At 29.1% G+C, this 13,318-nt stretch overlaps 3 protein-coding genes across 3 annotated transcripts in view; 2 read left to right on the top strand and 1 right to left on the bottom strand.

Moving 5' to 3' along the window:
- LOC141528397 (uncharacterized) overlaps nt 1-2,550 on the top strand; it is a 50,182-nt gene extending 47,632 nt beyond the window's left edge. The window contains exon 2 of the mRNA XM_074244446.1: nt 2,492-2,550. Coding sequence (XP_074100547.1) covers nt 2,492-2,550 — 59 coding nt within the window. The remainder of the gene's footprint in view (nt 1-2,491) is intronic.
- Gaba-b-r2 (gamma-aminobutyric acid type B receptor subunit 2) overlaps nt 1-13,318 on the bottom strand; it is a 265,450-nt gene that overhangs the window by 162,590 nt on the left and 89,542 nt on the right. The window lies entirely within an intron of this gene.
- On the top strand, nt 3,469-8,813 carry LOC141528396 (uncharacterized). Its single transcript, XM_074244445.1, has 3 exons — nt 3,469-3,487; nt 7,915-8,344; nt 8,718-8,813. Exons 1-3 carry the CDS (start codon nt 3,469-3,471, stop codon nt 8,719-8,721), a joined length of 453 nt encoding a protein of 150 aa, XP_074100546.1. The 3' UTR covers nt 8,722-8,813.

Genomic DNA, 13,318 nt, shown 5'->3' with positions numbered 1-13,318 from the left:
CGGATTCGATTTCTTTTTTTTTGATAGTTACTCAACACTAACTACTCAAAAAGTTCATACACTTCTCTAAAAATATATTTTTAAATGAATTATACTTCATGATTGAATATTATCAACTAACTAATGTTCGTATTTACACATCAGCAATCACCGAAGATTTTAAAGTAGAATACTTTCAAAAGTCGTAGTTGGTAATTTGGTTGTCACTAAAATAATATAAACAATTGTTATCTACTACTTGACTTATTGAATAATAAGAGATGTTGCTCTAATTTTCTTAAGTAACATTCTCAACAATTACCACACAACTTAACTAGAAAATTGCAAATGATATCTACCAAATATGATGCTGAAGTCAGTAGACACCTGTTGAATTTCAGTATTATTTCAGAAATAAATTAATGGACAAAAAATATTTAAATAAATTGCACCTACAATTTTTCTAATGATTTAAATGTGCAATTTTTTTTTTAATTTTATAAAATAACTTTATCAATTGTAGAAATCACAGAAATTATCACATGTCTGCTAATTTCAGTATCATTACAAATTTGTGCACACAATATTTCACGCACTAATTTTCTATATTTTTCAAATAGTTTGAAAAAATGTACTGTTTTTATAACAGCAAATAATCTTAATGATTGTTATTGATTTCCAAAAATATCATTCATCATAATGATTTAGCAACTAAGTTGCCGAGTACAGATTCAATAAATCTTTACGAGTACAGAAAATATATTGAGTCAACTATCACTTTGATACACAGTTAAGTATTTTATTCAAAATAAAAATTCGCAACCCGTTTTTTTTTTTTTTTTTTTTTTTTTTTTTTTTTTTTATAGTTATTCAACACTAATTGCTCTAAAACTTCATAAACCTCTAAAAATATATTTTCAATTGAACCTTGCTTCATAATTTAATATTATCTACTAACGTTAGTCTATATTACCACTTCAGCAATCATAAAAAATTTCAAAGCATAATACTTGTAGAGTTCATAATTGGTAATTTGTTTGTCTCTTAAATAATAATAACAATTGTTGTCCAATACTTGACTTATTGAATAATAAGAGATGCTAGTCATATTTTTTCAAGTTACATCCTCGATATTTATCACACAACTTTACTAGAAAATTCAAAATGAGATATAAAAAATCTCATGCTGTAGTCAGCAGTCACCTGTCAAATTTAACGTATTATTGCACAAATAAATTATAAGTAAATACATTTTTTAGTAATTCATTTTTAAAATAGGAAATACTACCCGTGTAAAAATGATATGATATCATTATGAGGCTCATAATGAATATCATAATGAATCTCATATTTTGGCACTAATATGAGATTCATATAAGAGCCATATCAATACTTTAGAAACCCGTAATAAGCAAAATACCTGTGGGAACGAATTTTTTTTAAGTAGATCAGTGAAAATTTCATTTTTTCTGTTAATCAAAGGAAATGTATAATAATTGAGAAAAACAGTATTTTTATTATGCACTATACTGTTGAACTACTTAACTTTTCTCTTTGTCTTTCTTAACTTAGAAGAATATTTAGAAAAACACTATCCTGGTTTAAAAAAAATTTTTGACTGAAAAGATTTTTTCGTCTCAAGATAATTATTTTCTTATTTTGAAAACAATTTAAATCCTCCTAAAAATTTCTTTAATTTAATTAATTGTAATATTTCCTGTATATAGTTATGACTCAATAATTTTATATCACGATTTAAAAAGACTAACAATATCATTATGATATAATTATGATTTTATGAAGATATGACCATAATTTAATTATTAATTCATTTTAATATCATTATGATTTCATAACGAAATTATGTTAATATCATCATGGAGATACTGTCCTATTGAATTTCCAACAGTCACAAAAAAGTTTTTTTCTTGAATTATGAATAAAAGGCAACAAAATCATTACAATATTATGATGAATTAAAAAAAATATCAGCCTGATTCCATCATAAGTTTACGCAGTTACTATTATGACTTCAGTATGAAATTATGCGTTTGTCACTATGGATTTATCACGAATCTCCATGAGACCGATCCGTGTGGATCAAATTTTATATTCAATTATAATTTTAAATTACTAGAAATTTGCTTTCTTCAACAAGAAAAATAAAAATTTTATAATCTAGTTAAAAAAAATTCGTTTCCATAAGTATTTTACTTAATACAGGTTTCAAATATATTGATATGGCTTCTATATGAATCTCATATTAGTGCCAAAATATGAGATTCATTATGATATTCATTATGAGCCTCATAATGATATCATATCATTTTTACACGGGTATTTACAAATAATTAGCGTTTTAATGTGCGTATTATTCGATGAAAGACAATGAAAAAATAAGAACTGTTTCCAGCATAATTTACAGATAATTTATTTTATACATTAAATTCTTAAGAATTAACTCTTATTATAACTAGATCTATTAATTAATAATTTTTTTTCTAATTTACAGATTATTCAATCAGAAGTAATTGGGAAATAGAGACAGTCGTAAAACGAACAGCATCATGATGTGCATTTTATAAATTTATTATAATTGATATGCATAGTTTTCATGTTTAAAAATAACACATCTACAAATTATATGTGTATCTAATGAAAAAAAAAAAAATAAATAAATAAAAAAATCAAACGAAGAAAATCTAGCTCTAGTGATTATCATATGAAAATGTACTTTATCATATTTTTATCCACATTGTTATTTTTGTTATTAATAATCAAAGAGAATAATGCGATACATTGATATTGAACATTTCGTTAATTGATGATTTTATTTTTAACTATTCTATCTTTGCAGCAGGAGTGTGTGATTTTATCCACGATTCCAAAATTTTTTATGTTAAAGCATTGTATAGGTGTTTGTGAAAGTGTCACTAAAGTTCGTCAATAGTTGCACCGTAAATTTATTTATTTCAATATTCATTTAATTAGAATAATCACGCTAATTTCTTCTTCTTTCCTCTGATTATTTCTACTAGATTTCACAGAAATGTAGCTGTTGCATTTGTCCTCATAAGACAACTTTTGAAAAATTTTGTCATTTTCTAACTCAGTTAGTCAAATTACTTAAAAAAATATATATGTACTATATATATACTATACAACGCCGCTTGTCTGGACGATAAAGTTTACGATTCTTATCGGATCACAACAAAACTTAACATACGTATTTTTTGGACAATTACTGAAATCAATTTGAAGAATGAGCTCAATCTAACGAAAATTTTAGAAATTATAGGGTTTTAAAATTTTCAAAATAATAGAAATTTTAATTTTCACTTCTTATATTCTAAATAACTTTTGATTGACGCGCAGTAGTGTATTGGACTCGGCCTTCGGTTACCAAACCATTAGACAAAGTTAGAGCCCGGCGTAAACCAATGAGTAATTTCAATATTATTTAAGTGTATTATTATGCTTAGCTAAAAAATGCAAAACGACAGTTCAAGTACGAAAGTTCATCTCCACAGTCCAAATTAATATATTTGTTTATTACAGTAGCCACTCATTACCTTAGCAGTTAATGCGACTATGAAAATGAACGAAAATGAAACTTTTGATTGGGAAAATTATTAAAATTCTACGAAATGAATTTTAGAGCTCTTTTAATCAGCTGCAATTTATACCTCAATTTTTTACAGTTTTATTAAAAATTTCTCATTTCACGTAATCTATTTCCATTTCGGCTCCCGAATCACCTTTTTTTTTAAATGAGATTCCATGTAGTTAGTTAAAAAATATCTACTTTACATGTAATTTACTGAAAAGTTTAAAAAAGTTATCCAGATTTTTTATCTCTCGACTTTATAGAAAATTTATAACATATGCTTTTGAATTATAAGACAACAAATTATTAAAAGCGCTCGAATAGCCAGAAACATTTAAAAGCTATCATAGTATGTAGTACCACTCATAAGAAGTAACTACTATTGCCATCTATAGAGGTGGAAAATAAGCATTTTTTTCGTATATTCGTAAACTTATAAAAAACAATTATATATTTTTTAAAACAACTTTATAAATAAAATACTATATATAGAATGTAAAACATTGCAGAATTATAAAGTATAAAACCCGCAAAAAAGCTAAAAAATTTTTATTTGTAGTAAACGGTACACATATTTTTATAATTCAATATTATGTGTTCCAAGGGGAGGTAGATAATTAAAGTTTTTATTTTTTTTTTATCAATTATTGCATAAAGAATAATCTTTAGAGCATCTTTTAATTATTTTAAACATGTTTACAAAGTTTTGTGTCGATACTTGTAGTATAACTATAAAAAAAATTTAGTTAAAAATAATTAAATTATTATATAGGTTAGAATCTACTGGCGTTTCCCCTTAAGGAGTTATTCTCCCTGCTAACAAATTATTTATTGCTGATAAGTTCACAATCTCGAAAAAGCCGAACTTTTCGAAACTGAGGATCCTCATACGCATGAGTTGTAATGTAAGGAGCTCAAATACTTATTCTGGTCTATACCACAGATAAGCCAACTTTTTTTGGGGCAATAAATGACGCCGTTAAACTTTTCCTATCTCTTGAGAACGAAAACAAATTTTTTCTGTTTGAAGAAAATTTTTAATAACGACGGAACAGTTGTTATATATTAATCATTATAATTCCTACAATATAAATATTTACAACATAAAATCACAAAAAAAATAATTATTTCAATATTTAAATTCAATTGGAAGGTGAATATCAATTACAAAAGTAATTATTTAATGTTAAAAGCTCTCTACGCTAGTTACTACGTTATTTGGAATATCAAACCAGCCAAATGATTCAAACGACCGTCAATAATATGCATAAACAAACTTTTAAACTCAACTGTTATCGACATAAATTAATATTTATTTTGTAAATATAATAATTCGATCAATAAAATTTAATAACTCTTGCATTTTCGCAACCGAGTCGGTTTATTTTCAACCTCGATAGTACAAACAGGAATCATAATTTATCATTAAAAATTGAGTGATTGGAATGAAACCAGCGCCTGGCTTTGCAGATTTTCAGCATCTACAAACATTAGCTTTTTGGGTGCTCCGAATAAATATTTATTGATTGATGATATGAGCGTTGATATGATCGTTGATTATTGCGGTATTTGACTCTTGAAACGGCCCATTTGTTCTCTGACCTGTATCCTTATAAAAAATTTGTATTAATAATCCGTGAAGAAATTTTTATATAAGGATATACCCTGTAAAAAATCAAGAATTTTAATTTCCAGAAAAAAATTTTTGTGTAATAATTCGAATTCAAGAAAAAAAATTTTATAATTTTTAAACAAGTCAAAACTATTTTTATTTTATTTTTATTTGAAAAAAAAAAAAAAAATTTACTGTGCGGAGTAAAATCTATTAATAGTATTAAAATCCATCTCGGAATGAATTTCACTCCCGGAGGGAGTAAATACATTGAAAATCATACATTTCGCATTCACTCATAAAATTTTTTGTAGTGTATAGGCTCTGAATAGCTCCGTAAGAGAATAAAAATTCGATTTATAATCTATACGTTACTAACTAAAACTTAACTATCCTAATAAATTTTTGAAAAGTAGAATTAATCTCCATTAAATTATCTTGACAATAGTATGCAAAATATCTTGATTTATTGAACTATCAAAGCTACAATAGTAAAAATAATTACCGAAATAAGACAAAAAAATTTTTTCAATCGTAAAGCACCCTCTGATGCTTTGCATCATGAGTCGTGCAACAGCACTGATTACTATTTTGTACACTACTTTGTAGTGTTTTGCAAGAAAATAAGGTTAAAATACTTGGGACAGTACAGAACGCTATATAAAAATTACTGGCTACTGTCTGCATATTGGTTGCGTAACAGTTCAACCAAAGCCAAAATAATCGCGACAAAATAACCAAATGATAAAATAACGATATGAAGTGATGTGAGGCCGTCGGTCAGATACTCTTTTTACCGTCAGGTCACAGTCAAAAGACTGTCCGCTGACGGTTTCATAAATGACGGACCGTCACGTTTGTGGCGCCATCTCCCGACTTTTGTGTAAAGTCTACACTACACTACACTACACCAAGTAACTCGTATCTTTTTAAGGGGGATAGCCACTGTAAAATTTCGGAAAAAAAATTTTTTTTTTTTTTTCATTAAACTGAAGTTTATATATTCAAAATTATGTATTTCAAATTTTATAGAAAAATTCCGAATAGTTTTCGAGTTATAGTCATTTTTATAAGAGCGCGTCGATTGACCGTTTTACGCGCGGCGCTTCGACGAAAACGTCGCCTGCTCGCTCCGTCTTTGATTCGTACGGGTTGGCGATTGTTTTCCCTCACGATTGTCAACCGTTACAATTATTTGACTTTTAACGTATATTTTTTCTTATTGTTGAGATACTGTACCTCATAGTTTAGTTGTTTTGTATGAATACACACTCGTTCTTTAATTTATTGAGTTTCTTAGTGTACTCGTTATTGTTTACTTACTTATTTTTTTTTAAATCTTCTGATCTTTTTTTTTGTTTATTTAACAAAAAAATTTGTTAAATAATGGATCGTAAACAAAGTAAAGTTATTAAAAACGAAAGAAAACTGCCAAACGACAGGAAAAAATTTAATCGACCGCTCAACAGATATGAAACTGAAAAAATACTGGCTCTCAACGACGTGATAGTGCTTCCAAGAGGAAATTATCACAAAAATCTGATTGTACAATTGATTCGAGTATTAGCTACAAAATTATAAATTTTTTTCGATATTTAATTTACTAAGTGGCTGTGTATCGTGTAAAAAGTGTGGTGGTGATGTAAACTTTACTGAGACAAGTATTCGAGGATTAGGTTTTAAACTAGTTGTGAATTGCAAAAATGTGATCCAGTTTTGATAAATTCATGTCCACTCATCAAGAATGCGTATGAAATTAATCGCCGTTTCATCTTTGCAATGCGGATAATTGGTATTGGGTTATCTGGAGCTGAAAGATTTTGTGCTTTCATGGATTTACCACGACCAATGTTCCATAGCTTTTACGATCGTCTGGTCACACAAATCAGAAATGCAGCTAGAAACTGTTGTGATTTAGTGTTGAAAAAAGCTGCTAAAGAAGAAATCCAAGAAACCTGCAAGCATTTAAAATCCAATGACATTCCTGGAATTTCTGTCTCCGGTGACGGTAGTTGGAAGAAAAGAGGGTTTAAATCTTCATTTGGTATATCTTCTCTAATTGGTTACTTCACTGGCAAAATCGTAGATGTAAGTATGAAATCCAGTTATTGTAAGATGTGTGCGCTAATGAGCTCAAAAAAGGAACAGCTGAATACGATCAATTTATGCAAGACCATGCTCTAGACTGTCCAATAAACCATGAAAATTCTTCTGGACAAATGGAGGTAGATGGAATAAAAGAGATGTTTATGCGATCAGAGTTATTACATAACGTTAAGTATGTAAACTATATAGGTGATGGTGACACTAAAACGTATAAAAATATTTGTGATGCTAAACCGTATGGGGACATGGTGAAGATAAAAAAAAGGAATATATTAATCACGTGCAAAAACGAATGGGCAGTCGACTAAGGGCTTTGAAGAAGCAACGAACTAACAAGAAGACAAAAACAGGAAAAGAAGAAAATACACAGAAAAGTTTAGGTGGGAAAGGTCGATTAACGGACAAAGCAATTAATGAATTTACAAAGTATTATGGTTTAGCAATCAGACGTCATTCTAATGATGTTGATGAGATGTATAATGCTATTTGGCAAACATTTTATCACAAGTTTTCATCACCCGAAGATCCGCAGCATTTTCTTTGTCCTGAAGGTGCAAATTCGTGGTGTCAATTTCAAAAGCTCTGGCAACAAATACTTTGGACTCATTAGTTGAAAAACCACCACTTCCTGCAGATATTGCGGAAGCTTTCATATCGATTTATGAAGATCTATCGAATCCAGAGTTATTGGAACGATGTGTCGGTGGGTTTACACAAAATAATAATGAAAGCTTCAATGCATTAGTGTGGCAGCTCGCCCCAAAAACAAATTCTTCTTATTCCCTTATTGTTGAAATAGCTTTATATATTTCAACAATTACATTCAATGATGGGGCTCTAGCAACTCTGAAGATATTAGAGAATCTCGATGTTAAAGTAGGACCAACACTCTACTCATACTGCGCTGAGCGCGACGCTACTCGGGTTAAAGCTGCTGAAAGCCGCATGGAAACGGCCAGTAAAAAAATAAAAAAAGTCAAGGTCAATACTAAAGATAAGGAGGAAGAACCCTCATATGGCCCAGGACTTGATAGTTTGATGTGAGTATGAATATTTTGTGAAAGACTAGATTTTAAAGTTGCGAGAATCTTCTTAAAACTTTACTCGCGTTTTTCTCAAAACGACTTTTTTCAAACTTTCCGGTACTGTAACTTTCGTAAATATGAACCGATTCTCAATTTTTTTGTTTCCCCGTATTCGTCTACTTAGTGGCTATCGTTGCACGTAGGGGATTTTGAAAATTTTAATTTTTAAGATTTTTTAAGGCTGTTTGAGTCCAAAAAATGAGGAAAAAGACGAAAAAATTTTCAATATGGCGCCATTTTTTCTCAAATCAAAATTTTCAAAATCCCCTACGTGCGACGATAGCGACATTCCTATAGATTAAAATGCCGTTTGGTTTTTTTGTTTCAGATAATCCGTTTTTGAGTTACAGTACCGGCAATGGAGGGGGAAATTTTTTTGGTGCTCTACAAAAATGTTTATAACTTTGTGACAACAAAATATTTTTGAATAAAAATTTAGGAGAATTATCCTCAACATATACTTTATAAAACAAAAAAAATCCGATCCCCAAATTCCTTTATTATCCTAGTAAAAAAAATTCCCGAAAATTGCCTATTTTTTCCAGCGTCACAGTGGCTATCCCCCTTAATCCAACAATTTTTTTCTCGAGGATTAACATACAAGGTCATATTGATTCGATATATTACTGACTTGTTTTAAGAATACCGACAACCCTCGAATTTTTGTTAGCTGTTATATCATCAAAAATTAATTTCGAAAACTTTTCAGAATGAGTTCAAGTGAAATGTTTATTTATTTCAAAGTTTTTTATTTTATTGCATGCCTTAAGCGCGAGCGTATAGGTATACTCTACTCTCGCCTAAAAATGGGAAAACTGGGTTCCATCAGAGTTTTATTTAAATAAATAATAATATAGTAGTTAAAGTCGATCGGCCTTCATACCACAATAAAAGAAAACATCAATGGTCATTTTTCTCAACAATAAACAACTGGTCCAACCCACAATTTAGATGTAAAATGAATTTTTCAGAGAAAAACCTGTCAAATTCATGTAACACTCTTTTTGTAATCACCATAACTTTCGAAAAACAAAACTAATTCTTTTAAATTTTATTTCAATATGTCTGTAAATTCATTGTAACAAACTGATTAAAAAACCATAACTCGATTATTATTCGTTTAATTATAAAATAATAAAATGTGTACGTTGAAGCTAAAAAATTTACATCTTCGGCTTCCATATACAAAAAAATATATAAACAAAGTTATTAAAGACCTGATTCTTTTATCAGAGCGTGCTAGATGGTGTTAGCAAAGATTTCCATTCTATCCGCAGGAATTTGAAAAATTTACAAATAACACGAGCGCTTAAGGCATGCACATTTGGATTTTCCAAACTTTTTTTTGAACATATAAGCTTCTTTTCTAACCAATGATACCCAAGAAAAATTATTACCTATAGTCATATTTGACCGGACTAAAAAAAAAAAAATTACAGTTTACATAACAACAATAATAAGCGTCGTTTCGAAAATAAAACTGGAGACATTATATTTTGCAATAACATTTTTATAAATTCGATTCTAAAGATTTGTACGGTTTTGAATATAATTTTATATTTTTAAAAATGTTATTCTTAAAGAATTTGTAAAAACTTAAATTTGAAACTGCAGTTTTTCCATTGTTTTATTTTTTTAAGCGCCATGTTACAGTATGAGGTCTTATTTGAATATATTAATATTTTCCGTACACATCAGAAAATTGAATGTGACTATAAATGTCCCAATACGTCCATATGAGGACATACCTAGCTAGATATGACCTTTCATAATTTTTGGACCAAGTGTAGTGTTGAATAAAATAAAATATAATGTTTTTTTAATGCATTTTGATTCGTGCAGTTTGAAAATTGATTTAAAATGACACAACTTTTGAACTTTGGTAAGAAATACCAATCAAAGTACATTCAATTACACAATAGATTCTATATCAATTTCACGTTCTCAAGTGAAAGCCCTTGAAGGAAAGTAAAAGCTCAGTCGATCGAGAGCGATAGGATTAGTGAAGAAGAAATGTGGCAAAAAATAACAATAAAAAAAATTACAAATAGAAATAGGAAAAAAAAAAATAAAAATTCCTTTCCTTCGGCTTCTGCAATTCAATCTTCGTATTGAATAGAACGAATTATTTTCTATATAATTTTGTTTTCTTTGGTTCGCATTCAGTTAATTAAATTTCTCCTCTTTACTTTCAATGTAAATTCACAGAAATGAAAATAATTTTTTCCGCCAAGAGAAATAAAATTTGTCCATTAATTAAACTTTTTAAGTCCTCAGACTGTTGTTTAAGTTCGACGTCATAACTGAATTACATGTAAAAAAGTCAGCTTTGAAGTAAATATATACACAAAGCATACTATTATCCGGGTAGTGAGCGACTAGAGACTTAGACTTAGATAGGTGTACGCTGAACAAGTCAGATTCTCTTCTACTTCTTGCACTGTAAGAGTTCCAGTAGAATGCAGCAGTGGTGAACCAGCCTCCTAACCAAGACGGAAAGGAGTTGGACGGACTTTGTTTAAAGTGCAAATCTGCCGCAACTACCTTCCCGACTAGGTCAGTCACTAATTTTAGTATCAACTAATTTCCGTCCTGCACTTTCTACCTAATTAATAACTTTTAATCCGCTACGTTATTTATTTTATCTACTGGTTGCTTGATCTTACGAGGTTTCATTGCTCATCCTTTCAGTAATTATTCCTCAATTAAAAATGAAAATAATAGTTACTCATGCTTAAAAAACTGAAATTTTTACACGAAAAAAAAATTTTAATTATAAGTTACCATAAAAAGTACAGTAATCGTGGAACGATCCGCAATTTCTGATTTAATTACAATTTTATTTATAATTATTCACCAATACAACATAAAGAAGTAAAAAAAGCTATATTATATGAAACATAATAGACGTAAAAAATTGATGAAATAAAAACTATGTTTTACTATTTCAGTGTTAAAAATAATAGTAAAATAAAGTATTTTTACTGAAATGATTAAAAAATTTTCTGGAGTCGCCAGTAAAAATTTATCTAAGTAACGTTACTATCTATTTTGAGGTGGCACTGCAATCATTCTTGACTTCTCAGTTATATAAAAAATTACATATGTAAGTGATCAGTTATTGCTGAATTACAGTTAATTTTGACAAAGTTTTATACAATTACAGTATCAATAAAATTTCATGCAATTAATTAAATGTTATTAGTAAAATTGAACTTAACAATGAAATAAATCACAAAAATGTATCAAAAATTTAATTTTATTGAATTAAAATCGGACTTTTTCAAAGTACAATGCCTATAAAAGTTATGATGATGATGATAATAATAATATTTCATTTATAACAATTTATCCATTAATGATTCTATTCTATATGGGCAGTAAGCTGCATTAAATTGTTTCTTTTTTTACTGGTGACTCCGATAAATTTTATTAACAAACTTTACAAAGTATAGCTGTTACCCATAAATGACGAATCAGCGCATTAGCGCCCCATGATAACAATACAGTTCGGTAATTTTTCTCGTGAATTTAACAATAAATCCTTAAGAAAATTACTCCCCGTGTAAAAAATTATTATAATCTCAAGTTACGATCTTAAAAAGTTCATTATGATGAACATTAGTTTCAAGTTTAAATATCCAGAGACACGGTAGTATCTCGCACCAAGTGAAGGTTCAAACTATAGTTGTAATGAAAAAATTTTATAAACGGCTGCTTTTGCAATTGATCCCTGAAACTTTTCGCTGTTTTCAAGCTCAAAGTTTTGAAAGTTCACGTATTGATTTATAGCTAAGCTTAAAAATCTTGAAATTGTTTCAAAGCAGCCCATATTAGAATATCTATTAACTGCGATATCTTTTGAACATATCGTTTGATTTCGATCTTCTGGACAACATTTGACACAATTCTTCAAGAACAATATCAATTGGTCCACAAATTTGAAAATTAACTCAAAAAAACATGAAAAAATTTTTTTGCTTTTCTTTTTTAAATACCTCTGAAACTGCTTTTTATTTATTTAATCTTCAATTTATCAAAATGTAAAGTTAAAAAAATTTGTTTGTCAGTACTCGGAGTCTTCTGACGCTTGTAAAGTATCATCTGTTCTTAAATTTTCTTTTTTACCCGGAAAAAACTCGACGCGGTCATTTTAATGAAATCTCTTAAGATGGAGGTAATTTAAAGATCAGACCAGTTTTGTCTGATAAAACAGATCTAATATGGTGAAATCTAATCTTTTTCCATGGATCTAACTCAGCCTATTACCAAAAACTGATAACAAGCAAAACAATGTTACTAAAATGATATTTTTTTTTTTTTCACCTCAAGCGATATATTAACAGATAAAACAATTTACTCTTCTTATTGGAAACAGCAGTAGTTTTTCAGTGTTTCAACACTTGACATCTATTTTTATGGATAACTTGACAATACTTGTAGACGAGGTGTATACACGCGGCACTATAAAACTTTTCTACTTTGAGTGTATGTGCACGTGTAAACTCTTGATGTCACGTGTCGAGTAAGTTGACTACGAGTCAGACATTGCATAATATATTCAACCGCCTCTGGCGCAATGTACCTCCTAGTATAAGAGTATATTCCTCCAAGTATAAGTCCTAGTCTCCAGGTGTCGGAATTCCCCCGAGAATAGTAACTCTTTCTTCGGTTTCCTTCCCATTCCGATAATTTTAACCGTATATACAACTTCCCTCGATAAAACATACTTGGGGTTCCCCACCAACTCCAATGCTGCTTTTTCTGATTGATTTCCCGAGAGCTGTCCCCATTGTTCGACAAGACACTTTACTCTATTCTCTGGAGAGGAGGCAATGGAAATATTCCGCTTTTTTCCGTCATAAATTTTTAGTTGAGCATCAGAAAGTCTTAATGATCCTTTTTGGTGAATAATTTAGAGGTCTTATA

Source organism: Cotesia typhae, unplaced genomic scaffold (assembly GCF_013202065.1).
Source record: "Cotesia typhae breed Kobodo isofemale line unplaced genomic scaffold, CoteBio_Ctyphae contig_43, whole genome shotgun sequence".
NCBI classification, from domain to species: Eukaryota; Metazoa; Arthropoda; class Insecta; order Hymenoptera; family Braconidae; genus Cotesia; species Cotesia typhae.
The sequence above is the reverse complement of the archived record's forward strand: the minus strand, read 5'-3'. Positions and strand labels throughout refer to the sequence as shown.